Raw genomic sequence first — 27,817 nt, 5'->3', positions numbered from 1 at the left:
CAAAGCCGGAGCCCCCTCCAACCATCCAAATCTCATTCCTCAGCCCCAGCTCGGAGCCCGCGCTCCGGTCACATTCCGTTGGGCCGTGGCATCAATGATTTTCTTCAACTGGGTCACGAGGCAAAAAGTTTGTAAAGTGCTGGCCAAGAACGCATTGGAGGACAGTGAAGGAGCTGCCCTGGCCAGGCTGCCAGGCTCACCCACACTGCCAATTGTCCCCCTCGCAGGGCAGGGGGCGGGGCGGGGGGGTTAGAGAGAGGCAGGGCAGGCAGCCAGGTCCCCATCTGTTCTCAGCAGAAGTGCTGTCTGCTCAGCTGAGCAGAAGAGGAACTGCACCTTTCACAGCTCATAGACCTCTAATGCACAGGTCACCAGGCAGGGCACAAGCAATGGGGGAAGAGCAGAACCCCAGAGTGCCTCCCTCCCCCTCCTTTCCCCACCACAAGACCCAACACAGCCTCTCTGTAAAGGAACGTGCCCTGAGCGCACAGAGCTCCTGCCTTCTCCCAAACCTGGCGCGCATGCACACACACACACACACAGACACGCGCACACACACGCATACGCACACACACGCGCGTGCGCGCGCACACACACACACACGCACCCATTGTGGCTGCAGTGACCACAGGAGTTGACACTGGCCTCGTCGTTACTGTCCAGATATCTGTGGGAAGGCGCCCACACCCCACACGTGCATGTGAGACTATTGCTCTCTGCCAGGGCTAGCCAGAGCAGGGCCCCCCCCCACCGACCCAAAGAGGAGCCTTACTGCACGTCTGCGCTGGCTCATCCCAGGGGACCGGGGCACCGGAGAGCCAGTTTGCCGTTGAAACGGGGGGTTGGATGAGGGGCTGACAGGAGGAGAACGTGGTGATGCAGACAACTGGGATAGCGACAGCTGGAAAAAAAGCCAGAACAATAAAGAGGATATTAACTCTACTAGTGATGCTGCTGGAGAAGCCTGTGCAAAATCTTGCTGGATTAGGAGCGTCAGAAACTCCAAGATACGTGGCAGCTTATGTGAAGGGTCTGTAAAATGTGTAGGGTCAGGGAGGATGTGCATTTAGACTGAACTGAACTGCCCCTGTTCTTGAAAAACAAGGAGTGGTCCTGTGGCACCCCGGAGACTAACCAAAATACATCGAATCCTGAGCTTTAACGGGCAAAGCCCAGTTCCTCAGATGAATTGGAGTGGAAATAAGAGAAACCAAGAGATATCTAGAACAGCAGAAGAAGTACATATTAATGAGACTAATTAAGTGGGCTGGATGTGTCCCATTTGTAGCTTTTGATGTGGACATGTGGATGTTAAAGACAGGAGAAATTGGCTTTGTAATGCGCCAACCAGTTAACATCGTTGTTCAAGTCCAAGGTAATGGTATCAAGTCAGTTCTGTTCAGGTAAGCAGTGCAGTTTGGACATTTATAGGTTCTAGACATGCCTGGACTACACTTCCTAATTCAGCTGCAGATGCAGCAGTGTGCTCCTATATCGTTTTGCAGAAAAACCCACATATATTCCAACAGTAACAGGAAACTTGGAAATGGCAGAGATGCTTAACGACGTCTTTGTTTCAGTCTTCACCGAGAAGTCTGAAGGAATGACTAAAATAGTGAATGCTAGTGGGAAGGGGGTAGGTTTAGAAGATAAAATAAAAAAAGAACAAGTTAAAAATCACCTAGAAAAGTTAGATGCCTGCAAGTCACCAGGGCCTGATGAAATGCATCCTAGAATACTCAAGGAGCTGATAGAGGAGGTATCTGAGCCTCTAGCTATCATCTTTGGAAAATCATGGAAGTGGGAGAGATTCCAGAAGACTGGAAAAGGGCAAATATAGTGCCCATCTATAAAAAGGGAAATAAGAACAACCCAGGAAACTACAGACCAGTTAGTTTTACTTCTGTGCCAGGGAAGATAATGGAGCAAATAATTAAGGAAATCATCTGTAAACACTTGGAAGGTGGTAAGATGATAGGTAACAGCCAGCATGGATTTGTAAAGAACAAATCATGTCAAACCAATCTGATAGCTTTCTTTGATAGGATAACAAGTCTTGTGGATAAGGGAGACGCGGTGGATGTGGTATACCTAGACTTTAGTAAGGCATTTGATATGGTCTCGCATGATCTTATCATCAATATACTAGGCAAATACAACTTAGATGGGGCTACTATAATGTGGGTGCATAACTGGCTGGATAACTGTACTCAGAGAGTAGATATTAATGATTCACAATCCTGCTGGAAAGGTACAACAAGTGGGGTTCCACAGGGGTCTGTTTTGGGACAGGCTCCATTCAATATCTTCATCAACGATTTAGATATTGGCATAGAAAGCTTATTAAGTTTGCAGATGATACCAAGCTGGGAGGGGTTGCAACTAATCTGGAGGATAGGGTCATAATTCAAAATGATCTGGACAAATTGGAGAAACGGTCTGAGGTAAACAGGATGAAGTTTAATAAAGACAAATGCAAAGTGCTCCACTTAGGAAGGAACAATCAGTTTCACACATACAGAATGGGAAGCGACTGTCTAGGAAGGAGTACAGCAGAAAGGGATCTAGGGGTTATAGTGAACCACAAGCTAAATATGAGTCAACAGTGTGATGCTGTTGCAAAAAAAGCAAACATGATTCTGGGATGCATTAAGAGGAGTGTTGTAAGCAAGACACGAGAAGTCATTATTCCGCTCTACTCTGCGCTGGTTAGGCCTCAATTAGAGTACTGTGTCCAGTTCTGGGCACCACATTTCAAGAAAGATGTGGAGAAATTGGAGAGGGTCCAGAGAAGAGCAACAAGAATGATTAAAGGTTTAGCGAACATGACCTATGAAGGAAGGCTGAAAGAATTGTGTTTATTTAGTTCAGAAAAGAGAAGATTGAGGGGGGACATGATAGCAGTTTTCAAGTATCTAAAAGGGTATCATAAGGAGGAGGAAGAAAACTTGTTCATCTTGGCCTCTGAGGATAGAACAAGAAGCAATGGGCTTAAACTGCAGCAAGGGAGGTTTAGGTTGGACATTAGGAAAAAGTTCCTAACTGTCAGGGTGGTCAAACTCTGGAATAAATTGCTCAGGGAGGTTGTGGAATCTCCATCTGTGGAGATATTTAAGAGTAGGTTAGATAAATGTCTATCAGGGATGGTCTAGACAGTACTTGGTCCTGCTATGAGGGCAGGAGACTGGACTCGATGACCTCTCGAGGTCCCTTCCAGTCCTAGTATTCTATGATTCTATGATTTGGCAAGGTCAAACAGTCTAAAAAAGCATGGTCATGAAGCACTAAATTTCAACAAAATATCACGGTGTAGAGATCTCTGCAACAAGAGGGAGAAACAACAGGCTTTCAATGTTTGGACGTGGCCTTAAATCCTGAAAGCTATCCTTGCAAAGATTCTGTGTCATTGTCAACACACTTCCTCGATGCCATAAAACAAACCCCTGCAAATCTGGTCTGCAGCAAACGACTCCCTTGAAAAAATAAAAAGTCTGGGATCTGAGAACAGTTCCGAGATTTCTGTCCAGCAAATTATAGCTAGACTCTGGTTTGCTGCTTCTGGGGATATAGATTACAGCAGGAAATTGTTATCATTTGGCCACAAAGCCCTTAGAACGTGATACCCAGTGGGATGTAGGCACATCTCAGTGAGCTGGGTCTCACGACAGGAAAATGAATATTTTCAAGGAAATGCTGCTGCCTGTTAAACTTCTCCTTCTAGCTTACTCACTAATCATGTCTGTGGGTGGACATTTCACATTTTACTACTGAATTAGGCAGGTTCTCGACAATAGGATTTTTCAGGGCCTTATTGATGGGGAATACAATCCACCTGGAACATATAAACACCCATAAAAATTATTTGTATTAGTCTGATCCTCAATTGCCATTATGTTATAAGGGAAATATGGGATTGGAGAAAGCCTAGCTTTCATACAGTATGATTTATGAAATACTGACTTTCCATCTAGTGCTCTCCAAAGGCAGATTTCCAGTAGCCTAACTCTTGGCCATCTCTCTCTGCAGATGACTATCAATTTCTCCTCTCTGCTTTCTCCTGGGCTGCACAGGTGACCCCTGCTGATGTCCTCAGTCTGACCTCTCCTGAGACCCTTTCTTTGCTTCTTGTCTCTTCTCTATCAAATTCAAACTCCTTTCTGTATCAGAAGTGATCGGGCCATTACCTAACTAGGACCACGCTAGAGGGAAACTGGACTTTTAGAATGTTCACATGTAACCCATTAACTGATCTGAAAACATATACTCCAGAAAATCAATCAGTGGCAACGTTCTCTCTTCGGACTCATCGAACTCCAATAATCGATGCTTAAATCCAATCTCCCAGCAGGGCAACTGCAAAGGGCATCAGGCACTTACCCCAGGCCCTTGAGGATAGTCTTGAGTAGAAACCAACATCTGGGGTGAAGACGGTGCACCTATAGGGAAGAAGTGACAAAAGAGGTGTCATGAGCCTCCAGAACTGCCGGAGATCTCGCTCTTGGGCTCATCAAATGCCAAATTTTGTTTCCATTGAAGCCAATTAAAGTTTTCATAGATTCCAAGGCCGCAAGAGACCTTTGCAGTCAACTAGGCTAAGCGTCGATATCACACAGGTCAGAGAAAATTCCCAGAGCAGATTTAAAAACATTCTATGACAGAGAATCCGCCAAGCCCCTCGATACATTGTTTCAATGACTAATTACCCTCCCTTTTAAAATGTAAACCTTATTGATAGTCTGAATTTGCTTAGCTTCACTTTCAGCCACTAGATTTTGTTACAGCTTTCTCTGCTAGACTGCAGAACCCATCGTTCAATATTTGTTCCCGGTGACGATAGTTACAGACTGTAACCAAGTCATCCCTCGACTTCTCTTTGTGCCTCTAAATACACAGAGCATTAGAGCTTTCTAATCCTCTAACCATTCAAGAGGCTCCTCTCTTAACCCTCACCAAATTATCCACGTGTGCCTTGAATTGTGAGCATCAGAACAGGGTGAAGGATTCCAGTGAGGGTCACACCAATGCCAAACAGGGAGCTAAACTAGCCTCCCTACATCTACTCAAGATTTCCTTGTTTCTGCATCCCAGACCACACTAGCTTTTCTGGCCACAGCATCACACTGGGAGTTCACCTTCAGCCAGGACCACTTATGGGTGGCATTTTTTAAATGATTCCCAATTATCCTTTAGATTTTGGGGATTAAATTCTTCTTCCTTTCGGTAGAAGCCACTTAAATCTTGGGACATGAGACTCCATATTTCAGCCATTTGGCTACTTACTTTTGCGACAGGATTGCCACCTGGAAAAAAAATATGTAGCAGTTCTCTGGAATTTTTAAAGGGAATTGAGCTAAATCTGCCACTTAGTGCTTTCCTGTTGTAAAACATAGATTTTCTATCACTAGACAGTACCACATTTTCCCTTCAAGACATGTAATACTGGCTAAGTGGATTGCTTAATGAGACGTGAACATTTTGGGATGCTTAAGGTTCTCATGGCTCTTCTATTATTTCTTGTCACTATTTTCATCGGTTTGTACATTCATGCCCTGAAACTGCCTGAGTTTTGTGGTGTTTATCTTTGGCTGGTCTACTTGTTCCCAGGCAGTCGATGAACTTGCTGTTCTGTTAAGCAAGAAATGCTTTCGTACAGTCTCCAAGCACAGATGTTTCCTGGCGATGCTGAGACTTAACTTTGCTTTCTCTAATTCACACATTCCAGCTATTTAATTGGGAACATTTGCCAAGGAAACTTCTGAATTTCCCTTAGGCCTAAATTACGGTGTTCTTTCGATTACAATAGATTTGGTCATTAAAGAGGGTCATTATTAGAAATGCACAAGGCTCAGTCGCTGTCAGCGAATGAAAAGCATAGAAGAGGTTTCTTGCTGATCGGTTCATAAGCCCCTAGATCAGTGCCAGAGACCCAGAGCCATCCCAACCATTGGATGGTTCGGGGGGCTGCTCTGAGCCTCTGGGCCCTGTGGGGGGGGGGGTGACACCAGCATCAGAGCCTGGGCCCACCCCTGCACTCACCAGCAGCAGCAGGAACCACGGGAAGTGGAGCAAGCCAGCAGCCTTCTCCACCTCACTGCGCCATCTCCCAGCTGGGTTGTTCCCCCCACCCACGCCACCTCCCAGCTGGGTTGCTCCCTCTCCCCCTGCACTATGTGCCAGCTGAGTTGCCCCCACCCTCCGTGCCATCTCCCACCCTGGGTCACACTCGCCTCCCTCCCCCCCACACACACCATCTCCCAGCTGGGTCCCTCCACTTGACAGAGGTGGGGAAAAGTGGAGCACCAGGCCTAACGTTGCCAGGTGGTTTCAACAAAAATAGCAGACACACTTGACATGACATCACAATCGACACTGTATCTTAGTTAGAAAATACCGGACAGTTCTATTTTCTCAATTTGTTTCCCAAACACAAAGCTCAACTATGGATTGTCTGGTTCGAAACCGGACACCTGGCAACCCTACCCCCAAAGCCCAGCCCGCTCTGCTTCCCCGCATTACCCATAAAGATGGGAGGAGACACGTGTGGCTAAGAGTAAGGAAAGGCCACGTCTGCCAGGAGCGCTGTGGTCATGGGGAGTGGCTTTAGTGAAGCACCCAGACCTTCCGCTCTTGTTCCAGAGCTCAGCTGAGGCATCCCAGCCCCATAGACCTGTCCAGCTGCCTTGTCAGCCTCAGGAGAACAGGCCTCCGGGGGGGGGGGGGGCAGATTTCAACTCTTTCTGCTCACAGAGGGCTTGTAGATGCCACGGGAAGGGCCCCACTTGTAGCGTTTTGCGACTTCTACCATGGGCTGGGATCAAGACGGACAGAGACACACAAAAATGGCAAGAATGTCAACTGCTCTGTGCGAGCGAGAGAGAGAGACAGAGAGCTTCGGCTTTCTATTCATCCCGGCTCCTTTGCCTGCCTCTCGCAATAGCAAAGGTGAGATTTCAGTTTTGGTGTCAGAACTCTGACTCTAGCTGCCCAGAAGAACAGGGCTGGGATGGTCTGACCACTCCAGGGAGAGACCTTGGACTCAGTGTGGCTAGTTCTCTGAAAACATCCATTCCACGTGCAGCTGCAGTCCAAAAAGCCAACAGGATGTTACGAATCATGAAAAAAGGGATGGAGAATAAGACAGAGACTATTTTATCGCCTCTGCATAAACCCATGGGATGCCCACATCTTGAATACTGCGCATAGATGGGTCACCTCATCTCAAAAAAGATCTTGTGGCATTGGAAAAGGTTCAGAGAAGAGTAACAAACATGATGAGGGGTTTAGAATGGGTCCCATATGAAGAGAGTTTGAAAAGACCGGTACTTTTCATCTTAGAAAAGAGACTAAGGGGGGCTATGATAGAGGTCTATAAAATCATGACAAGTATGGAGAAAGCGAATAAGGAAAAGTTATTTACTGGTTCCCATAACATAACATCTAGGGATCACCATACTAAATTAATAGGTAGCAGGTTTTAAACAAACAAAAGGAAGTTTTTCTTCACTCAGCGCACAGTCAACCTGTGGAACTCCTTGCCAGAGGATGTTGTGAAGGCCAGGAATTTAACAGGGTTCAAAAAAGAACTTGATAAATTAGTAGAGATTAGGTCCATCAGTACTTATTAGCCAGGATAGGTAGGAATGGTGTCCCTGGCCTCTGTTTGTCTGGAAAAGGGTGACAGGAGAGGGATGGGATTGGGTGATGATTACCTGCTGCGTTCCTTCCCTCTGGGGCACCTGATATTGGCCAATGTTGGCAGACATGATATTGGACTAAATGGACCTTTTGTCTGACCCAGGATGGCCGTGCTTATGTTCTATAGGAACTAGCTATCATCCCTTTCAACTGCCCATGACCTCTAGTGGGTCTCCCTGTGTTCTGTGTTTTAGAAGCCACCAGGCTCCAACCAGAACAGCTGGGCTGTGTCTACACTGCACCCCTTTTCCGGAAAAGGGATGCAGATTAGACACATCGGAATAGCAAAATCCGCGGGGGATTTAAATATCCCCCGCGGCATTTGCATGAATATGACTGCCGCTTTTTTCCGGCTTGGGGATAAGCCGGAGAAAAGCACCAGTCTAGACGTGATTCTCCGGAAAATAAGCCCTTTTCCGGAGGATCTCTTATTCCTACTTGAAAGTAGGAATAAGAGATCCTCCGGAAAAGAGTTTATTTTCCGGACAATCAAGTCTAGACTGGCGCTTTTCTCCAGCTTATCCCCAAGCTGGAAAAAAGCGGCAGCCATGTAAATGCAAATGCCGTGGGGGATATTTAAATATCCCCCGCGGATTTTGCTATTCCGATGTGTCTAATCTGCATCCCTTTTCTGGAAAAGGGGTGCAGTGTAGACACAGCCCTGGTGTTTAGCTAGGTCTTGCTATGGTGTGTATGGGTAGCAGTGGTGTTTGGACTCATTCCACATGTTTCTTCATACTGTGTCTATTGTATAGGAGCAAAAGTCATCGGTTTGTGGCACAGTGGGCCACGGCATGGATGGGAGATAGAGCCAGCCTCTTTGGGCCATGAAGTCCTGGTGTAGCGACGAGGAGTCTTGTGGCACCTTATAGACTAACCAAAGTGTTGGATGCATCTGACGAAGTGGGTCTTTGCCCACGAAAGCTTATGTTCTAACACTTCGGTTAGTCTATAAGGTGCCACAGGACTCCTCGCCGCTTTTGCAGATTCAGACTAACACGGCAACCCCTCTGATACCTGAAGTCCTGGTGTGAGTCTCAGAGGGAGAGAAACCCTCCAGTGAGGTAAAAGAAGATGACACTAAAATGGCCTTTGTACCCACATGGGATGCAGAAACATCTGTTACCTACAGCCTCTCTTCACTGCCCCTTTTCGTCGTTTGAGTGTAAACGCGTTGTCTTTCTGAGTGCAGCAAAGTTTAGTGCAACGTCTGCTCAGTCCTTCTCCCGGAGTAGCTAGGAAAAAAGGAAATTCCCACGGCAGAGCTGTCCCTGCTGCCTGAGTGATTATCTCGGACACAGATCTGACCTCGCAGATTGTAGCAAGTGCTGCTGCGCACTTATAATTACGATCAACTTCTAAACAGGTAAAACAAGCCTCAGTTCTGATTACCGTAAATAAGCAGGGTCTGTTGACAAATTAATCCCTTGGATGCTTGCCAGCAGACAGTTAACCCTTCTGTCTCCCTTAATAAATGAGATGGAAACAGCAGCAGACCTGCTGGCCAAAGTGGGCAACACCGGGGCTCTAGCGGTGTACCACACTAGCTCTTACAGAGGAAGCTGTCCTCTTAATCCCGGGGTAGGAAACCTACAACCTGGGGACCCGATCTGAGTTGCCTGAATCCAGCCCCTGAGGCTCGGGGGGCTCCCCCCCCAGCACCAGGGAGCTAGCACTCCACCTTTGCAGCCCCTCTCCTGCCCAGGTCTGGACCCCCACTCTGCTCCTGCCCCCTACCTCCCAGCCAGCCCTCCCATCCCCAGCCCACTCCTGCACCCTACCACACTCCCACACCCACCAACCTCCAACCCACTCCGGCACCCTCCCTCCAGCCCAGCCCCCATAGCCCAAGCCTGCTTCCCGGCAGCACCCCCACCCACTGAACTCATTTTTAGCCCCACCCTTGAGTGCAGGAGGGCCCACAAAATCTACTATCCCGGGAGCTCCCCTGGGCTCTGGTGTGTGAGGGGAATGTGGAGCTTGGGGGTTTATTTTATTTTATTTTATTTTTTTTATCGATTGCTTCTCACTTTTGTGCAGCCCCCGACTAATTTTTTCTGCAACTCAGTGCCCCCAAGCCCCAAAAAGGTTCCCCGCCCAGTAAGTTGGCTCAAAAAGGAAAGGCCGGTAACTCCAGCGCCAGGAATCAGCTTTTAAGAGCATGTTCATCTGGAGCGTTTGCATGACTGGGTAGCCCGCTAGGGAGCACATTGGCGGCAGAACCCCCCGCAGTGGGGATTACTGTGTGAGGAAAACAGACACGATTTGAGCCAATGTGCCGAGCAGCAGCGAGAGTTGTGTCTGTGAAGCCCAAGCGAGGCACCGTAAGGACGTCTCTGTGGGTCATGCTACCAACGAGTTTCGGGAGCACGGGGATTGCTGCTATCGGAAGAGGTTGGGTTTTTTTAAGGAACAATGAGGGATTAAGAAAAAAACCCTCCACTCAGAGCTTTGCAGGCCTTTGGGCTCCTGGCAGGGGCTGGCGACTGCAGGGAGCTGACTGGTAGATTCTGTTCTCATGCCTCTTTGTGCAGCGTCGTCTCCCGTGTGGCTGCTGCTTTCCTGGGCGATCCAGAGCAATGTGGCTTGCCTCAGAAACACGGCCACAGGCCCTGCCTCAGATAATCACCGGCATGGCAGCTTCCATCCCACCCAGAATCGGAGGGGCTTTAGGCGGCTTCACGGGAAAGGGGCCGGCCTTTCAAGACACCTCTAAAAAGCCCTTCTCTAAAAAACCAACGGGGTCTGTCTTCTCTCTGGGGCCGGGGCCTCGCCTCACATGCAGTTAGCTTTCCTTGCTGGGGCAGAGGCGCTCCCCAGGTACGCCCGGCCAGAGCTGCTGTGGGCTCCCGGCAGATGGCTGCTCAGGGCAGCGTTACAGAGCATGCAGCACTACTCGGCCGCTGGAAAATGCCTCCTTGTGACAATCAGGACACTGAAGCGATAGGTGAAGGGGGGGACGAGCTCTCTTCTGCACCACCGGCTCCACCATCCCGACACAACGCAGCCGGACTTCTCAGCGGAGTCTAGCGCCTGACACCCAGAGAAACCTGCATCCAGTCCTGTCATTAAGGCTGAGTAATTGTGGCTGTCAGCTTCCTCACCTGCAAATTTACCCACTTCTCAGGGATGCCGAGGTGGCTCAGGGTTAAGAGATATGGGGAGTCAGCAGCCGAGCCTGGATACACATTTAGATCTCTTGATTTCCAATCCATCTGCCACTGGAAAACGCCATTTCTCCCCCGCAACGTGCCATGTTCCAACACGTTCTTATTGCCTACCCCCATTCTGGGCATCCTGCTCTTTCCCCCCGTCCACTGCCTCCCTCTTCAAATCCTGCCATGTGCCGATCCCTGCCCCACCCGGAGAAAGGTTCTGTCTGCTTCTATTGCACCCTTGGTCAAGAAATCAACTCCGCTGAAAGCAGCTTGGCTGAGTGAACTCTCCCAGCAGCGGACAGAGGGTGCAGAGTCGCTGTCGAAATGATCAGGCTTTGTACTGGTTACGGGACACTGGCAGCGTCAGAGAACTTTCCACTCAAGAGTAACTGGATTTTTAAAATGTGGCTGCCTCCCAAAATCACTCTGGGAAACTTGGTATTTTAATAATTCGTCCCATTTCCTGTGTGCAAGGGAGCACCCGGGCGTGCATGGGGTGTGTGGTCCACATGTCGCTGAGGTCTCTCGCATCAGTTCAGTCCCAAAGCTATCTCCGGGCCATGCGACAAGGGAGTCCCCTTCATGATAGTATTGCCTCAGCAAGCAGCTCTCCTGAGCCCGAAGGTACCTCTAGGGTTATTAGCAGGGAAGGCAGGACTCTCACAGCTTGATTTCTGTGTCCCTCTTTCTGGACCTGCCGCAGCACACTGCGTTCGGCATCAGGGTTGGGTGGAGAGGGGTGATGTGTCAGACAGGAGAACCCAGCTAAGTCTCAGCTGGAAAACGGCTCCTTTACCTGCCCAAGATGGTTAATCAGCCTCATGCGTCAGAGTTCCACCTCCCCTCCCCTTCATCCCCCGAAACTGGACGACAGTTTAAAAAGAAACCGACGGGAACGTTGCATCTGCACAGTAACAGAGGAGCAGCTCTTGGTGCAGTGTGTGGCTGGGCACGTACGCCCTTCGCCTGCCCGCGGCACGAGCCTCAGCTGCAGCCCGCAGGAACATCCTCGTGATGGTGTCTCACTCCATCCTTGCCTGCGCTGCTGAGGGGGCTAGCGAAAGCCCGCCAGGTTCTGCATCCTGTCCGTGGAAATCCGTCTCACTTCCTGCCTGGAACGGCTCTCCCCACTTTCTAGGAAACCTTCCCGGAGAAGTTAATTGACTGCGTCGCTCTGGCCTTCGTTCTAAGCCTATTAAGGGAGCTGTAGGGTGGGCCCCCCCCCCGCATGTGATTCTGGGCCAGACACGCACAAGTACAAGGCTAGTGTTGCATCCCTCAGCCGAGGAGAAGACAGCGAGATCGGCTCTGCCTTCAGAACAAAACCTGTATCTGCCTGGGCATGGAGCAGGAGGGCAGCTGGGAAGGAATGAGCGGGGAGGCGCAGTGCAGTCCCATGCAATGGGAACTGGCCATTGCTGGAGCCGGTTCCCCCTTAACATGAAACATGCTCTAGCCCGGGACACAGGATGAGCAATGGCTGGGTGGGATGTTCGTGCTGAGGAGGCTCACATCCAATGGATCCATCGTGTGTTGCCTCAGTTTCAATGAGTGCTGAGCGGATTTCATGTGAACGGTGCAAACAGGAGGCATTTGCTCAAGGATGAAAAGCCAGTGTGCATAATGGACTTAATGAGAGCCGCTGACACGAGCGATGCACAGAGAGTTTGCCAAACTGAGGGGACGCAGACACATACCTGCCTATATTTAACTAAAAGAATCCGTTATTAAACCCCAGAAGGAGTGAGCAAAGAAGGATGAAGGGACAACATGATGAGGCTGTTGCTTAGCAACTGGCTGCTGTTCAGGCAGAGAAATGTGTTGAGATTGGGTTTGGATCGCACAATGAGAGTAACGAAATGGGGCCCGAGCAGCTGAACATGCGGGGAAAGGATGGGATAAAGGTAGAGTCATCACAGGCTGAAGCTCAGGAAGGACAAATGCAAAGTGCTCCACTTAGGGAGGAGCAATCGGTTTCACGCATGCAGAATGGGAAGTGACTGCCTACGAAGGATACTGCAGAAAGGGATCTAGGGGTCAGAGTGGACCACAAGCTAAATATGAGTCAACAGTGTGACGCTGTTGCAAAAAAAGCAAACATGATTCTGGGATGCATGAACAGGAGTGTTGTCAGCAAGACACAAGAAGTCATTCTTCTGCTCTACTCTGTGCTGGTTAGGCCTCAATTAGAGTATTGTGTCCAGTTCTGGTCACCACATTTCAAGAAAGACCTGGAGAAACTGGAGAAGATCCAGAGAAAAGCAGCAGGCAGAACAGAAATTGCTGCAGCTTTTCAAGGCTGGTTCTTTCCTGTGGCTGCAGACCCTAGAGACTCAAGGCGAATGCCGGCAAGCCCACGTCCTCAGGCAGAGTCTAATAACAGATCTGCAGGAAGGAGTGGTAAATAGCCAGGATTAGAATCTGGTTGCACACATACATGTGAAACAGAGGAAGAATTTGCCCCAAGAGACGGTCCTCTCATGGACTGATAACTGGTTAAAAGACAGGAAACAAAGGGTAGGAATAAATGGTCAGCTTTCCGAATGGTCCAACCTGGAAACAATCCTACTGAACCTATTTATAAATGATCTGGAGAAAGCGGTAAACAGGGAGGCAGCAAAATTTGCAGATGATGCCAAACTGCTCAAGATAATTACGTCCAAAACAGATTGTGAAGAGCTTCAAAAAGATCTCACAAAACCAAGTGATTGGGCAACAAAATGGCAAATCAAATTTAATGTGGATAAATATAAAGTATCTCACTCGGTGGATCGTGCTGCATGGGGAGCGCGGAGCCCAAACGGTCGCTTGCACCACTTGCTCCCACGCAGTGGCCTGGCTGAGCAGCGCAGAAGTCAGCCAAGCACCACGGCAGGAGGCGACAGGGGGGTGGGGCAGTGACGTTCATGGCCAGGGGGCGGGGCCTGGATCCGCTGTCACGCCGCACGTCACCACCCCGCCCCCCTTCGCCTCCCGCCATGGCGCTCGGCTGACTTCTGCACCGCTCAGCCGGGCTGCCGCGGGGGAGCAAGCGGCCGTTTGGGGCCCGCACTCCCCATCCAGCACGGGCCGCCCAGAAGGAACAGCCAGCATTTCAGGCAACAGCACCGCCCAGAGGGAACAGCCAGCATTTCAGGCAACAGCACCGCCCAGAGGGAACAGCCAGCATTTCAGCGTTACAGACTCACAGACATTGGGCTACTATATATATGATGCACATTGGAAAAAATAATCCCAACTATACATACAATATGATGGGCACTAATTTATCTATAACTACTCAACAGAGAGATGTTGGAGTCATTGTGGCTAGTTCTCTGAAAACATCTACTCCATGTGCAGTGGCAGTCAAAAAAGCAAACAGAATATTAGGAATCATTAAAAATGGGATAGAGAATAAGACAGAGAACATCTTATCGCCTCTATATAAAACCTTGGTATGCCCACATCTTGAATACTGCATACAGATGTGGTTGCCTCATCTTACAAAAGACATATTGGCATTGGAAAAGGTACAGAAAATGGCAACAAACATGATTAAGGGTTTGGAATGGGTCCCATATAAAAAAAGATTTAAAAGACTTAGACGTTTCAACTTAGAAAAGAGGAGACTAAAGGGGATATGATAGAGGTCAATAAGATTGTGACTAGTGTGGAAAAAGTGAATAAGGAAAAGTTATGAAACTAATAGGTAGCAGGTTTAAAACAAACAAAAGGAAGCTTTTCTTCACTCAGAGCACAGTCAACCTGTGGAACTCCTTGCCAGAGGAGTCTGTGAAGACCAGGACTTTAATAGGTTTCAAGAAAGGGTTCAGGCAGGATGAGCTGAAATGGTATCCTTAGCCTCTGTCAGAGGCTGGGAATGGGTGATTGGAAAAGGATTGCTTGAAGATTCCCTGTTCTCTTCACTCCCTCTGGGGCATCTGGCATTGGCCACTGGGGAAGATGGACCTCTGGTCTGACCCAGTATGGCTGTTCATATGTTCTTATGTATGTAAATGCACCTAACCAGCAACGACGTCTCCTCACCTCACCTGAATGTGGTTCCATATTAGGGTTTGAACAGCTGGTTGGTCAGGACACCTGTGTTACGTGACTGGGACTAAATTACTTTCCCCAGCCCCACGAGGGTGAGCAAACATTGCTTTAGAGCTGGAGAAAGCGAGCGCTTCGAGTGCATCAAAGCAGGCCTGAGAGGGAGCAGTCTCACTAGTCACGCACAGGGGAGGCATGTCGGAATGGGGGAGGGGTGCCACTAATGGAAACACCATAGAGCAAACATTTCCGCTCTGTTTGGATGGGAGTACCAGTCGGTAGAGCCCTGCACACCCGCAGATATCCACAGGTGCCCACATCCATGGATGAGGCTGTGGATTTCCAGGGCTCCTTTCTGCACATACAAAATTGTGTATCCACACACAGCTCTGCCCATCAGCGTCCCCCAGACAGGGTACGGCCTGAGAACCAGAGTGTAAATCAGGTGGGACAAGCTCCATTTTTCATGCAGGCCCTTTTGCAACACTCTGAGGCTTGTGCGTGGCTCCAAAGAAAGGCACTGGGCACTGGTGATGGTCACAGCACTATACACAGCCAGAAGCCAGCCTTGAAATAACTTACCAATAACCGTGACCTGTAAACCACCCAGAATACCCTAACCCTAACCCTAACCCTAAGGCAGCTTCCTGGGTTGAAGGTCTGGGGGTAGTTCTCCCTGAGTAGATGGAATCAAGAGCTGACTGCTGTCCCCGAACAGGCCTATTCCGCAAGCGACTGAGCAGGGCGCAGGAGGCGGAAGAAGAAGGCTCCCAGCGAGCAGTGCAGAAAAGCAGGGTGGGACGAGGTTCCTGAGCACGCAGCCAGGGCAGGGGGAGGGGATGGGCTGATGAGCCTTGTGCTGCTCCCTGAAGCAGAGAAGTTTCACAGACACCCTTCCTGACACGCATCCTGATGAGCCCTGAGCCGGAGGAGAAAGGCTGTCCGAGTTCCCGGGGGGGGGCACTCTGGCAGGGATTCAGACTGGATCTGGTGTCGCTGCATGAAATATCCTGGAGGCAGCAAACTGCATGACAAGCCTGTCTTCATCGCCCAGTTGCAGCCCCACACCTGGGGCAGACTGACACGCGCTCCAAGCTGCCCCCTTTCTACCAGACCGCGGCTGCGTCTCTGTTTGCCACCCCACGCTGTCACGCGGGGACGCTGTGGGCTCATAGATGCCACACTCAACCCCAGAAGTGGCTGCATTTCAGGGACAGGAGGAAGACTGCCTACATAAATCTTAATTCAGGAAGTGACATGAGGGTTGTTCGGAGGTGAAAGGAAGAATATAGAATGTAGGGGCCAAACCTGGCAGTTCATAGTCAAGGAAAACTCCTGATGGGAGCTGAAGGACTCCAGAATTAGGCCATAAGGTTTCTTATTGTAACCCCTCCTGTTGGCTAGCTCAGTGTGAGGTTATTCAGCGTAGGGGAAGCCTCATGACTTCTTACACCACTGTTTGAGGTGTGTGTGTGTGTGTGTGTGTGTGTGTGTGTGTGTGTGTGTGTGTGTGTGTGTGTGTGTGTGTGTGTGTGTGTGTGTGTTACAAACCACCAGGAACAGGCTTTATTCTGTAAAAAACATAGAACCGGAAAATAGTTCAGCAGCCCCTCCGCTCAGCATACAGCCTGCGTGCTGCTTCTAGCACAGTCCTTGCTGAGACCCTGCTGGGGGCAGAGGGCCCATCCTGCCAGGAACCAGGAAGTTCTCCCAAGATGCCGCAGTTTGTCGTCCACAACTTGTAGTTCCCAGGGCTGCTGCTGCAACACACTGGACCTTGGGCTACATTATTTTTACTGCTTCTTTTAGGGCTATCGCTTTTGCTGGGTGAGCAGAAACTAGAGCCTCACCCGACATGGTCCAAACTGAGCTGTGAAAGACACAAGGCAATAAGAATGCTGACAGTGTTCTTTAGTGCAAACGGCGTTGTCAAAAGTAGCCTGGCCGGCCGATGCTTCCCAAAGGTATGCACTAGTCTCCTTTAAAAGTCCTGCAATCTCTCCAGGTACGTGGGCTGGAAGGACAGGGAATGGCGGGACGTTCTGGGGGAATGACCAAACTGCGGAATTCAGGCAGGCATCCGAAGAAGGGATAAATGCGCATTTTGCTCCTGGTCGTACAATCCCTGTTTACATTCTATGCTGGAGGATGGAGCTGCCGAGCCTCTCCAGGGAAGTTACCGCGGGATGGCCCAACGCTAGTTCCTTGTGAACATGGAACAAGATTGATTACTCTAGGAGGCACTAGGTTTGTTCAGTGGGCGAGCCATACACTCTTGGGAAGCAAGAGCAGGGGACAGGTGCATCCTTAGGTGATACGCCTGAGTTTGGTAAACTCTAACAGCGTCAGTACTCAAGTGATTTTGAAAGAAACAGGCCTGAAAATCTGCCAGACATTTGTAATGGAAACGAGTCGAACTTTGGGTGCATCAGGAAGCACATGAGTCCTCCTGCTTAACTTCCTTGCCAGTCACAGTGTCCACACGTCTTTCGTATACATGTGCAGCGTGTCAGGCAGGCTGATACACCCAGCAGAGGCAAATGCTACTTGGTCTTTCCCAGGCCCATGGGGAAGTCAGTGGAATCTACGACAGCCAAGGAACGTTGTCTGTCTTGGCTAAAAATCTGCCAGCAGGATTCCCAAATACTTGTCCTCGATGATTGACAGGAAGGGGAAAGGGGAGTTACTGACCAGGGCGGAGATCTCACAGCATGGCTTGCTTGGGATGAATTCTCACCAACTTTTCCTGCGCCTCCAGCTAATTGTGAGGGTCTCACAGGGGAGGCCTTTGTCTGTCGGTCACAAAGGGTAAAAAGTATTGTGAAATAACCTTCACCAAAGGGTGGCAGCATCTACTGTGTGAACCCCAGGCAGATGTCCCAGAGATCTTCCCGTCTGAGTAAAACATGCGTGAAGCCAGCCAGGGAAAGGTGGCCCGTTAAGGACAGCTGAGGCATTCTCAAAGGGTTTCTACAGACAAGTACTGTCTTTCTGTTCTGTGTGTTATTTATACAGTGTCTAGCTCCGGGGGGACATGACAGGGACTCCTGGGTGCTCCCGCAATACAAATAACACCGACGGTGCCGACTAGACGGGAGTTAATCAATTGGCAGTCGTTGTAACATTCTTTTAGGCAAGAGGAAATGTTAGCAGTGCCTAAAAGGGTGCCACAAAGCGGAGGGGAGAAAAATTCTTCTCCTTGACCTCTGATGATAGGACAAAAGCAATGGGATTAAATTGCAGGAAGGGAGGTTTAGGTTGGACATTAAGGAAAAATTCCTAACTGTCAGGGTGGTTAGCAAAATATTACAGACAGCAGCCAGGGTGAAGGCTTCCCAAGCTCCCCGCTCCTGCCGTGCTCTCGATGAGGGAGAGAGGCAGGTGTCCCGAGAGCTGTGCTTTGGTTTCTCACTTGGTTACACATTGTGCTATTCTTGTGGCACTGAGGTCATCCAAATGTGCGGGGTGTTTTGTTTTGTTTTTTACAGGCTATTAGCTCCAGCATGTCCCTGCTCAGAACGGTGGTTTCACGTTCTGCACGAGAGCTCAGGTTCCTTGCTCCCTAGAGAAACGGCACGGGGAATACTCATTTCAGATGGCTTTACCTCTCCTTTGGCCACGTGGCAATCCGTTTAATTATATCGACTGATGCCAACTCAATTGCCTTTATGAAAAGACAGTGCAAGCAAAACCCAGCAATTATATCCAGGAGACCCTGACTTGATATAGCCAAGGAAACACCGCTGTTAAAAAGCTGCACCCGGCCCTTTGAAGATTTCTGTTTTCAACCCTATTAAACAAGCGAGCCAACCCAACTGTGACAAGCCAGAAAGTTCTAACGCAGAATATGAGTCAGTGCCTCTTTCTGCGGCAAAACCCAAGACCCGACTGCCCTCTAGTGGATCTCATGATGCCTGCTATGGCCTATATTTGGCCTGCTCTAAAACTGCTGCAAAACATGGAGCATTATTCATACCTGTTAAGTCAAAGTGCGTCACTTAAGCTGACAGCTACAACATCATTAGGGTTATCAAAGGACCCACAGCCGTTTGGAAAGTATTCAAACCGCAAAGGTTTCAGTCATAGCTTTGTAACAGACTTTAAACACATAACAGCTTTTGAGTCTACAGAGAAAACGTGGAGAAAGATTTTGACCGAAAGCTCTAGAGGGAGCAGACAAAATAAGTTCTGATTCAATGCATTCAGCAGAGTCAGGCTCTACACACATTATATACATAAGAACGGCCAGACTGGGTCAGACCAAAGGTCCATCTGTCTGCCCACAGTGGCCAGTGCCAGCTGCCCCAGAGGGAGTGAACAAAACAGGAAATCATCACGTGATCCCTCTCCTGTCATCTATTTCCAGCCTCTGACAAACAGAGGCCAGGGACCCCATTCCTACCCATCCCAGCTAACAGCCATTGATGGACCTAACCTCCATGAATTTATCTAGCTCTTTTTTGCACCCTGTTAAAGTCCTGGTTTTTGCAACATCCTCTGGCAAGGAGTTCCACAGGCTGATTATGCGCTGTGTGAAGAAATGCTGCCTTTGGTCTGTTTTAAACCTGCTACCTATTCATTTCATGTGGTGAGCCCGAGTTCAGGTGATATGGGAGCATGTAAATCATTTACATATTTATAGAAGATATAAACAGATGAATGAGCTAGATTATATTATCAGGCTTTTTCAGCCCGCATTGTAACAAACAGACTTTTGTATTCTCATGTGTGAAAGAGCAATGATTTGAAGCCCCGTCTCCCTCACCTTGGGGGCTGGGGGAAATGCTTCTGGTGAGGCTGTGCTGGTCCCAAAGAGCGATCAACCTCTAGCTTTAGTTCAGTGGGAGACAGTCTTTCGAAGTGCACCTGCTCCAAACCCTCTTGGGTCCCCAAACAACGTTTGCGCTGAAGCCCTGCTCACAGCAAGAGGTTCCAAAGCATGAAAATGCCATTGGGTTTTGAATCGAGCCTCCGGAAGAGAGAGGAAAGAAACAACTCTCCAGGAGGTCTCCTCTCAAGAGCCTTTTGGGCGAGGAGAAATGCTCCAATACAGACATGCTCTTGCTTTACTCAGTAGCTGGGGTAATAAATCACACACTCTCCTCCTCTGCACCTGCCTGGAGACTTGAAATATGCTCCCTACAGGTGCTACACATGCCTTTGTTTGCAGGGGAGGCTGCCCCCCACACATACGCATCGCCCTCCGACAAGAGCTGGCCACCTGACAGGCACTAACGGGTTAAAGCTGACACTTTATGCTGCAAACGTTTACTAACACGTGACTTTTCCTGGCAGTTCCTCAAAACCAAACAGCCCTTTAGCCTTCAGTAGCAGCAGCACATTAATAAGGTAATAAACTCACACATTGCTGGTTAAACGGGCAGTTAAACGGGGAGCAATCTGGTTAGTGTGCCCACAGATACATTGAAAAAGATGAAAACCAGCGGAGGATAGTGACTGTCAATGAAGGAAGGAAATGTTTACAGGACCTCCCACGGTGAAACGATCGGTGACATCCCTTCCCGTAACGAGAGGCTGCCCAAACGGCCGTGCTCATGTTGAACCTGGGCCAACACTGGGGGTTTGAAAGTTCAACACAAACTCTAGCACGTGGGGTTTGTTTTCTGCTGAGGCAATCTCAGGCAAACAGCAGCAGTGGGAGAAAACAATATTTTGGGGGGAGCAGGGTTCAGAAGCCCTCAGCTGGGACCTCACACTCAGTGAAGACAAAGGGAATTTTATCCTTGTCTTCAATATCACCCTGTGGTTAGCCTATTTCGTTCCTTGACAGACTATATGTCTTCCCAGAGAAGACTCCCAAGCCGCTGATGGGCCGAGTGATACACTTCACCCATGTGCCTATGTGCTTTCCCGCCACAGACTGTGACTCTCTGCCCTTTCTGGGTGGTGTCCCCGAGGACACGCGGGGCATGTCTACACGAGGAAATTATTTCAAAATAATGAAATCATAACTCCCAAAATAACTATTTCGAAGTTAGCATTATTCCCCAAGGAAAGCCGGAGTGTAGATTTCAAAATAACCAGCCCGTTATTTCAAAATAACAGGCTTCGTAGTGTGGACGCTCCGCTTATTATTTTGAAATAAGGGGGGTTATTTTGAAATAACTCCCTAGTGTAGCACAGAGCTTATTTAGTGATGCTTCAAAACCTCACCCACCTTAATCTGGGACAATGCCATCTCTATATCTGTGTAACTGTATAAACTGATACTTGTAATTCCTCAGAGCCTAAGCCTGACCCCATAGATACAGCACCTTCCCTTTCAAACTTGTAGCTTGTAAACTTTATCTGAAACATTAGCTGCAATGATATTGTAGCTGTATACATAGGCACACACCATACATAGGGCACTTCCGCTAGAATAATTTTTGTTCCCAAGGAACAGCGAGGCATTCTATTTAGAGAAGAAGGAGAGAAATCCAAACTTTTCCTGATAATTTAAATCGTGCTGGAGGGAAAACTCCTGTGTTTGTATGACAGGAAAAGAGGGTTCACAGACCTGACCTAGTTTTGCAAACATGATGAAAAAGAGCCAGCACGGTTTGGCAAAGTTTTGAATTCCACAAGTTTCCTCTTACCCTGCTAAATTCCTTTTTTTTTTTTTTTTTTTCTCAGCTAGACCCTAGAACCAAACACACTTAATCAGCAGGTACCTGTGATGCAAGTAAGTGGTGTTTTCACATCTTAGAAAAGCACAATTTAATGAGGTTGTTTACCAGCCTATATCAATGACTCAAACCATCTGGAGGATGTAGGGTTTAAAGAAATTAATCAGGCTGTTATGCAGGAATGGGACATTTCAGGTGGCTGCTGGAAGGCTGCAGAGGTTCACCTTTCCAAAGCCCATGCTAGTCTGAAAATACTGGGGATGAAAACTTTTTGCAGAGACTTCCTGCCTTGCAAATACCTTCACCCAGGTTCATCAGAAATAGTCCCTAGTCACCCACAGTCACCAAAATCTCATGTTACCAATGGCTGGTTATTCCTCTATGACGGGCAGCTCACAATGCATAAGGTCAGGGGTAGGTATTTTGTGGGAGGTTAGTTCAGCACTTCACACAGAAAAACTCCCTTCCGTGAAGGCTCTCTAATGGCTTTACAAACGCAATGAATTAGCCACAGAATTCTCCTGGAAGGAAGGTTGGAATCGTTATTCATAATTTCAGGTGGAGAATTGAGGGACAGCGAGGAAGTGATTTACCCAAAAGTAGTGTCACGTCTGGGACCAGGGCGTGGGAATGGTCAACGCAAGCTCAGATTTCTGGCACAGTTGTGGTCAGGCTTCATGTTTGTTGATCTGGTACAGAGACTTTGCCCAGACTTCTTATGGCCATGCAGGCAGGAAAGATTCAGGCCTTTGTTTTTGGACCTGTCAGGCCCCAAAAAGGGCTCACCCCCTTTGATGAAATGTAGAATCATAGAATCCTAAGGCTGGAAGAGACCTCAGGAGTCATCAAGTCCCACCCCCCTACCCAAAGCACGACCAACCCCAACCCAATCATCCCAGCCAGGGCTTTGTCAAGCTGGGACTTACTCATAGACTCAAAGGCTACGTCTACACAGGCATGATTTTCCGAAAATGCTTTTAACGGAAAAGTTTTCCGTTAAAAGCATTTTCGGAAAAGCACGTCTAGATTGGCAGGATGCTTTTCCACAAAAGCACTTTTTGCGGAAAAGCGTCCGTGGACAATCTAGACGCGGTTTTCCGCAAAAAAGCCCTGATCGCCATTTTTGCGATCGGGGCTTTTTTGCGGAAAACACTACTGTGCTGTTTACACTGGCCTTTTTGCACAAAAGTCTTTGGGAAAAAGACTTTTGCCCAAACGGGACCAGCATAGTATTTCCGGAAAAACACTGACAATCTTACATGAGATGGTCAGTGCTCTTCAAGCGGCCAGTGTAGACAGCTGGCAAGTTTTTCCGCAAAATCAGATGATTTTGCAGAAAAACTTGCCAGTCTAGACACAGCCATAGACTTTAAGGTCAGAAGGGACCATTATGATCATCTAGTCTGACCCCCTGCACAGTGCAGGCCACAGAATCTCACCCATCCCCTCCTGGAATAATCCTCTCACCTAGATCTCAGATATTGAAGTCCTCAAATGATGGTTTGAAGACCCCAAGATGCAGAGAATCCTCCAGCAAGTGATCCGTGCCTCATGCTACAGAAGAAGGCGAAACACCTTAAACACCTCTAGGGATGGAGATTCCACCACCTGCCTAGGGAACCCAGCCCAGTGCTTCACCCCCCTCCTAGGGAAATAGTTTTTCCTAATATCCAACCTAGACCTCCCCCACTGTAACTTGAGCCCATTGCTCCTTGTTCTGCCATCTGCCCCCACTGAGAACAGCCTCTCTCCATCCTCTTTGAAACCCCCCTGCTGGAAGTTGAAGGCTGCTCTCAAATCCCCCCTCACGCTTCTCTTCTGCAGACTAAATAAGCCCAAATCCCTCAGCCTCTCCTCGTAGGTTATGTGCTCCAGCTCCCTAATGTAGGAATGTGCCATACCAGGTTATCCCAATGGTTCACCTGGCCCAGTTTCCTGCCTTAACAGTAGCCAGATCAGACACCTCAGAGGAAGATGCAAGAGACCGGTGGTGACACATCCTGGAATAAACTATTGTTCCCTAATGCCCAGCAGGCTGTAGTAGTCTTAGGCCTTGAAGCATGCAGGCTTATATCCTGTCGACGTATTTTTATCCTATTGTGGATGTTCATATTGTCCATGAAAAAGTCCAACCCTTTTTTAAAATCCTCCTAAGCTCTTGGTCTCAATGATACCTTGTAGCAGTGAGTTCCACCGGCCAGATATGTGTTAAGTAAAAAGTGTTTCCTTTTGTCTCCATCCCAGGGCCTGGCATAGCTCTTGCTGCAGGTCATGGGTACCAATGAACGAATTCCTCCACTGTATTGAAATCTCACAGACCAGTGTTTCTCAACCAGAGGGACGAGTACCCTTGGGGTACTCGAGAGAAGTCTGGGGGGGGTACGTCAAGACAACTGAAATTTGGAGAAAACTGAATTTTTGTTTTAAGTTTTACAGCACTTTATTATTTTTGTATTTTTTACACCCAAACATGTCATCACTTGCCTGGCTACGATTAAGCTGTTTAAACAAATGTGTTGCAATGGTAGAAAAAAAATGTGTGTGTCTGAAAACTGTAGGTACTGGGGGTACTTATAATTTTTTTAAAGGGGTACTTGTAAAAATAAGGTTGAGAAACACTGTCACAGACAATGTGCTGCCAAGTTCTATGCTGTTGCCGCTGAATTTTGCATGTTTAAAAGCAGCACAGGAAGTGAACATCCCACGAATTCAAATTAAAATAAACTTCCTTCCCTAATGTACTGTGTGCTCAGTGGTTTTTAAAAATTCTTTCCACAGAGACTGAAGCCACACAATGTGCTTTAAAAGTCGCCAAAAACACTCACTGCGAGAGGGTATGCGTGGCTTGACTGAGTGAAGCGATTCTTGTCCGATGTGACTGAACGCATTTGTAGAAGTTCCAAGATGTTCCTCTGAATCAGTGGAAAACTGGAACTGGACTGTGCCAGACTCAACCTGCTTCACCTGCAATTTAAACAGATTTTGACAGACATGTGATCTGTGCCTATCCTTTACACCCACTTTCTGGAATAAAGAGCGGTCTACTGCCAAGCATCCCACAAAGTTAGAATAAGAAATTGTAATGCAAGGCATGAGGAGACAGACTAGCAAGAGATTGGTTCGGTGGTTGTTTTGGGGTTTTTTCCCCCAAAAACCAGGTTTCCAGAAAGTTTTGGTTCTGTCTGAACGTTATTTTACTTGAGGAAAGAGGTTGTGGGAGGACACTAAACTCCAAAATTATCAAATTTTCCTCCCAGTCTCAGGTAGGCTGGATTAATTACCCAAACTGTAGATCTGCTTCTACAAACTGTGCATAGAAGATACTTTTCTTTCTTCCAGCAACTCCAGAGTTTTATGTTACGGTCGGTCAGTTCCATTTCTGGTCACAGGACAGCATCACAATGGGGCTTGTGTGCTTTTTCGCACATGTCGGTCTGTTCCTAAATCTGTCCACCAGATCAAGAGTGAACTTTGGCTTTCCACAAGCAGACCAGCACTAGGAAAGAGCTTTAGCAAGTAGAGTTAAAAACAGAAGGAAGCAACATCTTGGCAAGTGTTTGGGGGAACAAATTCATGAATCCATAGCATGGTTCCCCAAACTTCCTTTGACATCAGCGGAGTCACAGAGTGGGTAGCAATTCCCTCATTACTGTGTTCGATGGAAAACCCCATTCCCAGTGTATTCCTGCTAATTAGACTGCAATACTGTTGTGTTCTTGTATTAAAAGTAGATCAAAATCTTCTCCATCTAATCTTCCCTTTAATAGGAGCCCTTTCTAAATGTAAATCAGCCTTCAACGATCCCTTTCAGCAAGTAGCATGAGTCTCTTCTAGCTCAGGAGACAAAAGGAAGAGGAGGTTGTAGCTATTTTGTTCTCTTCCGTGAATCCTTCCATCGGCCAACAAGGAAATACGCTCAACCCCCAGTTGTAACAGATTCATTCTTATCAGAAGCCAGGCATCTAATCCTGGAGGCTCACCATCCCAAACCAAGCACTTCCTTCCAAGGTCTGCACTGGGCTGGCTGATCTCAATTCTGTTCCATTATTTCCCCATTTCTATTTCTAATGAACAGTTCTGGAGATGTGGTGCAGCATGCAATGTTCATTCTTCATTCATTTTAAACAGGAGCTGCCTCTACTATGGATTGAACTGCCAAGAATGCAGGAGAAAGACTTAAAATGGAAGACTTGAAAGGGGGAAGGTGTAAAAAAGCTGATCCATAGGACTAACTCATTTCTTTAGCACCTTCTGCCTTCTCCGTGCCGTCTCCTAAGCACTTGGCATCAATGATACCTTGTAGCAGTGAGTTCCACAGGCCAGTTATATGTTAGATAAAAAGTGTTTTCTTTTCTCTTGCTCCAGGTATTGGGCAACACTAAACCAACCCTTACACTGTTCTGAGGTCTCGCAGACAATATCTCCACCAGATTACAGTTAAAACTATAAAAAAACCTCATCCAGGAACAGTATATTTGTTAAAAGCAGGCACCTTCTCCCAAATCTTCTGGAAAACAGGGTGAACAAATTTTCATTGGGGCTTCCCAGTTAGAGCCAGAAAAATTTTGGGAGAAAGACTTCACATGCAACGTAATGGACTAGCAAAACCACTCAGTCTGCAAACTCTGCTTGCCCCCACAGTGTGTGTGAAGTTTAAGAAAGTCTAAGCAACGTGCAGACATCTTCACGCTCTACTTCCTCCAAGTTAAAATGGAACAGGGACTCGAGGGTCACGGCTTTTCCCTAGGACTGTGTGTGACTGTCAATGACCCAGTTCGTTGGTATAATGGGATTCTGTACAGACAGCATCTTTCTCGGAGCTGTGTGCTTGTTATGCATCTCTAACCACAGGACTTTATTAAGCATTGGCAGTTTCCTCTTGGCCTCTTGAATATCAAAAGACAGCTTCTGGGGATGGGCAGATTCATCCAGAGCAAAGTGCAAGCTCTTCAGAGCAAGGACTGTCACCTGCTATTTTTATGTACATCACCTAGCACAAATACGGCCCACGCCTGATTGCGGCCTCCAGATGCTGCCAAAATAAATCACTTCACACAGTCTATGACAGTGCACAGGGTGTGCACATCATAAATAATGAACACTAAACAGCTGATAAAATAAACGCACAATGTGTCTTTTCTGATGCATTGTTCTTATTCCTTTTCTCATGTGTGTTCATTCAAGGGCCGGGTGATACTGGGTTTAGCAAGATACTTCTAGGACGCTTTTAAAAGAACAAGAAAGCTCTGAGTCATGCGTGCACCGAAGGCCTTCAGGATGGTTTTGTTGCACTTTTGCTAAAGGACAGCTCAGGCCATGTCTTCACTTGGGGAAAGATTGACGCTGGCACAATCAATCTTCCAGAGTTCGATTTAGCGGGTCTAGCAAAGACCCGCTAAATCGAACTCAGAGGGCACCCACATTGGTGGCCGAACTCCTGCTAATGCAAAGAGTAACGGAAGTTGATGAGAGTGTTTGCTCCCATCTGCCTCCCGCTGTGGGGATGGCGGGGAAACTCAGATTAAGGTACGTCAGCTCCAGCTACATAATTAACATAGCTGGAGTTGTGTATCTTGATTCGCATAGACCTGGCCTCAGAGAATCTTGTTTTTACCTCTTCAGAGCTCATGCTGGTAGGAGGCATCTTGTAAACCAGCACATGGCTGGGGTTATGCTGGGCACCTCCTTGCAGTGGCAAGATCACTTCTGTAGAACTCGAGTCCAGCGAAGGATTCCAAACAGCCCATCGGATGGAATGCATATAGGCTGCTTTAGCCAAAGAGGACATGGACAACACCTAGGATTAAAAATATATGAGACAGTAAATAACCAAAGGTGAAGAGCATTTGGTAGTGTGTCTCGACTATCTCGGTGTCACTCCACTGATGTCGTCTAAGAAGGTCAAAAACTTCCAACGCAAAATTCAATAGGAATTGGCCAGTGGCCATGTTTACCTACTGAACAGTAAGAATTGTCTCTTTAGCCCTCTTCTGTTGGAACCTCATTCCATGTAGACAGAGTGACAGACTAGCTCTCTATGGCCTTTTTCTTATAAAACAAATATCAGATTTCCTTTGACTGGGTTTCAACCACAATCAATATTCAGAATGAATGGTGCATCCGATCTTAAGCTATGACCTACAATGAACACAGAGGCATATACATTTCTGCACTGCCCATGGATATTAGAAAAGAAACTGCCCTCTCATCTCCCTTCAGTTACAAATATTTGCAAATTCGCCCCCTGTTTCGGCCTATGCTGGTTACTAGTTTAGACACACGCACACAGTTATTGTTACT

At 47.9% G+C, this 27,817-nt stretch overlaps 1 protein-coding gene across 5 annotated transcripts in view; it reads right to left on the bottom strand.

The window, feature by feature from the left end:
* The window catches only part of NPHP4 (nephrocystin 4), a 128,672-nt gene that overhangs the window by 38,256 nt on the left and 62,599 nt on the right, over window positions 1-27,817 (bottom strand). For 3 of the 5 annotated variants that reach the window (XM_075906446.2, XM_075906449.2, XM_075906448.2), the window contains exons 11-14: window positions 27,132-27,314; window positions 24,343-24,481; window positions 4,378-4,436; window positions 773-901 (exon numbers count right to left, since the gene is read on the bottom strand). In XM_075906446.2, the coding sequence (XP_075762561.2) occupies window positions 773-901; window positions 4,378-4,436; window positions 24,343-24,481; window positions 27,132-27,314 (510 nt within the window). The remainder of the gene's footprint in view (window positions 1-772; window positions 902-4,377; window positions 4,437-24,342; window positions 24,482-27,131; window positions 27,315-27,817) is intronic. The other 2 variants (XM_075906450.2, XM_075906451.2) reach the window with 1 other exon arrangement.

This window comes from Pelodiscus sinensis, chromosome 24 (genome assembly GCF_052426305.1).
Source record: "Pelodiscus sinensis isolate ZL-2025 chromosome 24, ASM5242630v1, whole genome shotgun sequence".
Taxonomy (NCBI): domain Eukaryota; kingdom Metazoa; phylum Chordata; order Testudines; family Trionychidae; genus Pelodiscus; species Pelodiscus sinensis.
This window is presented reverse-complemented; position numbering and strand designations above follow the sequence as displayed.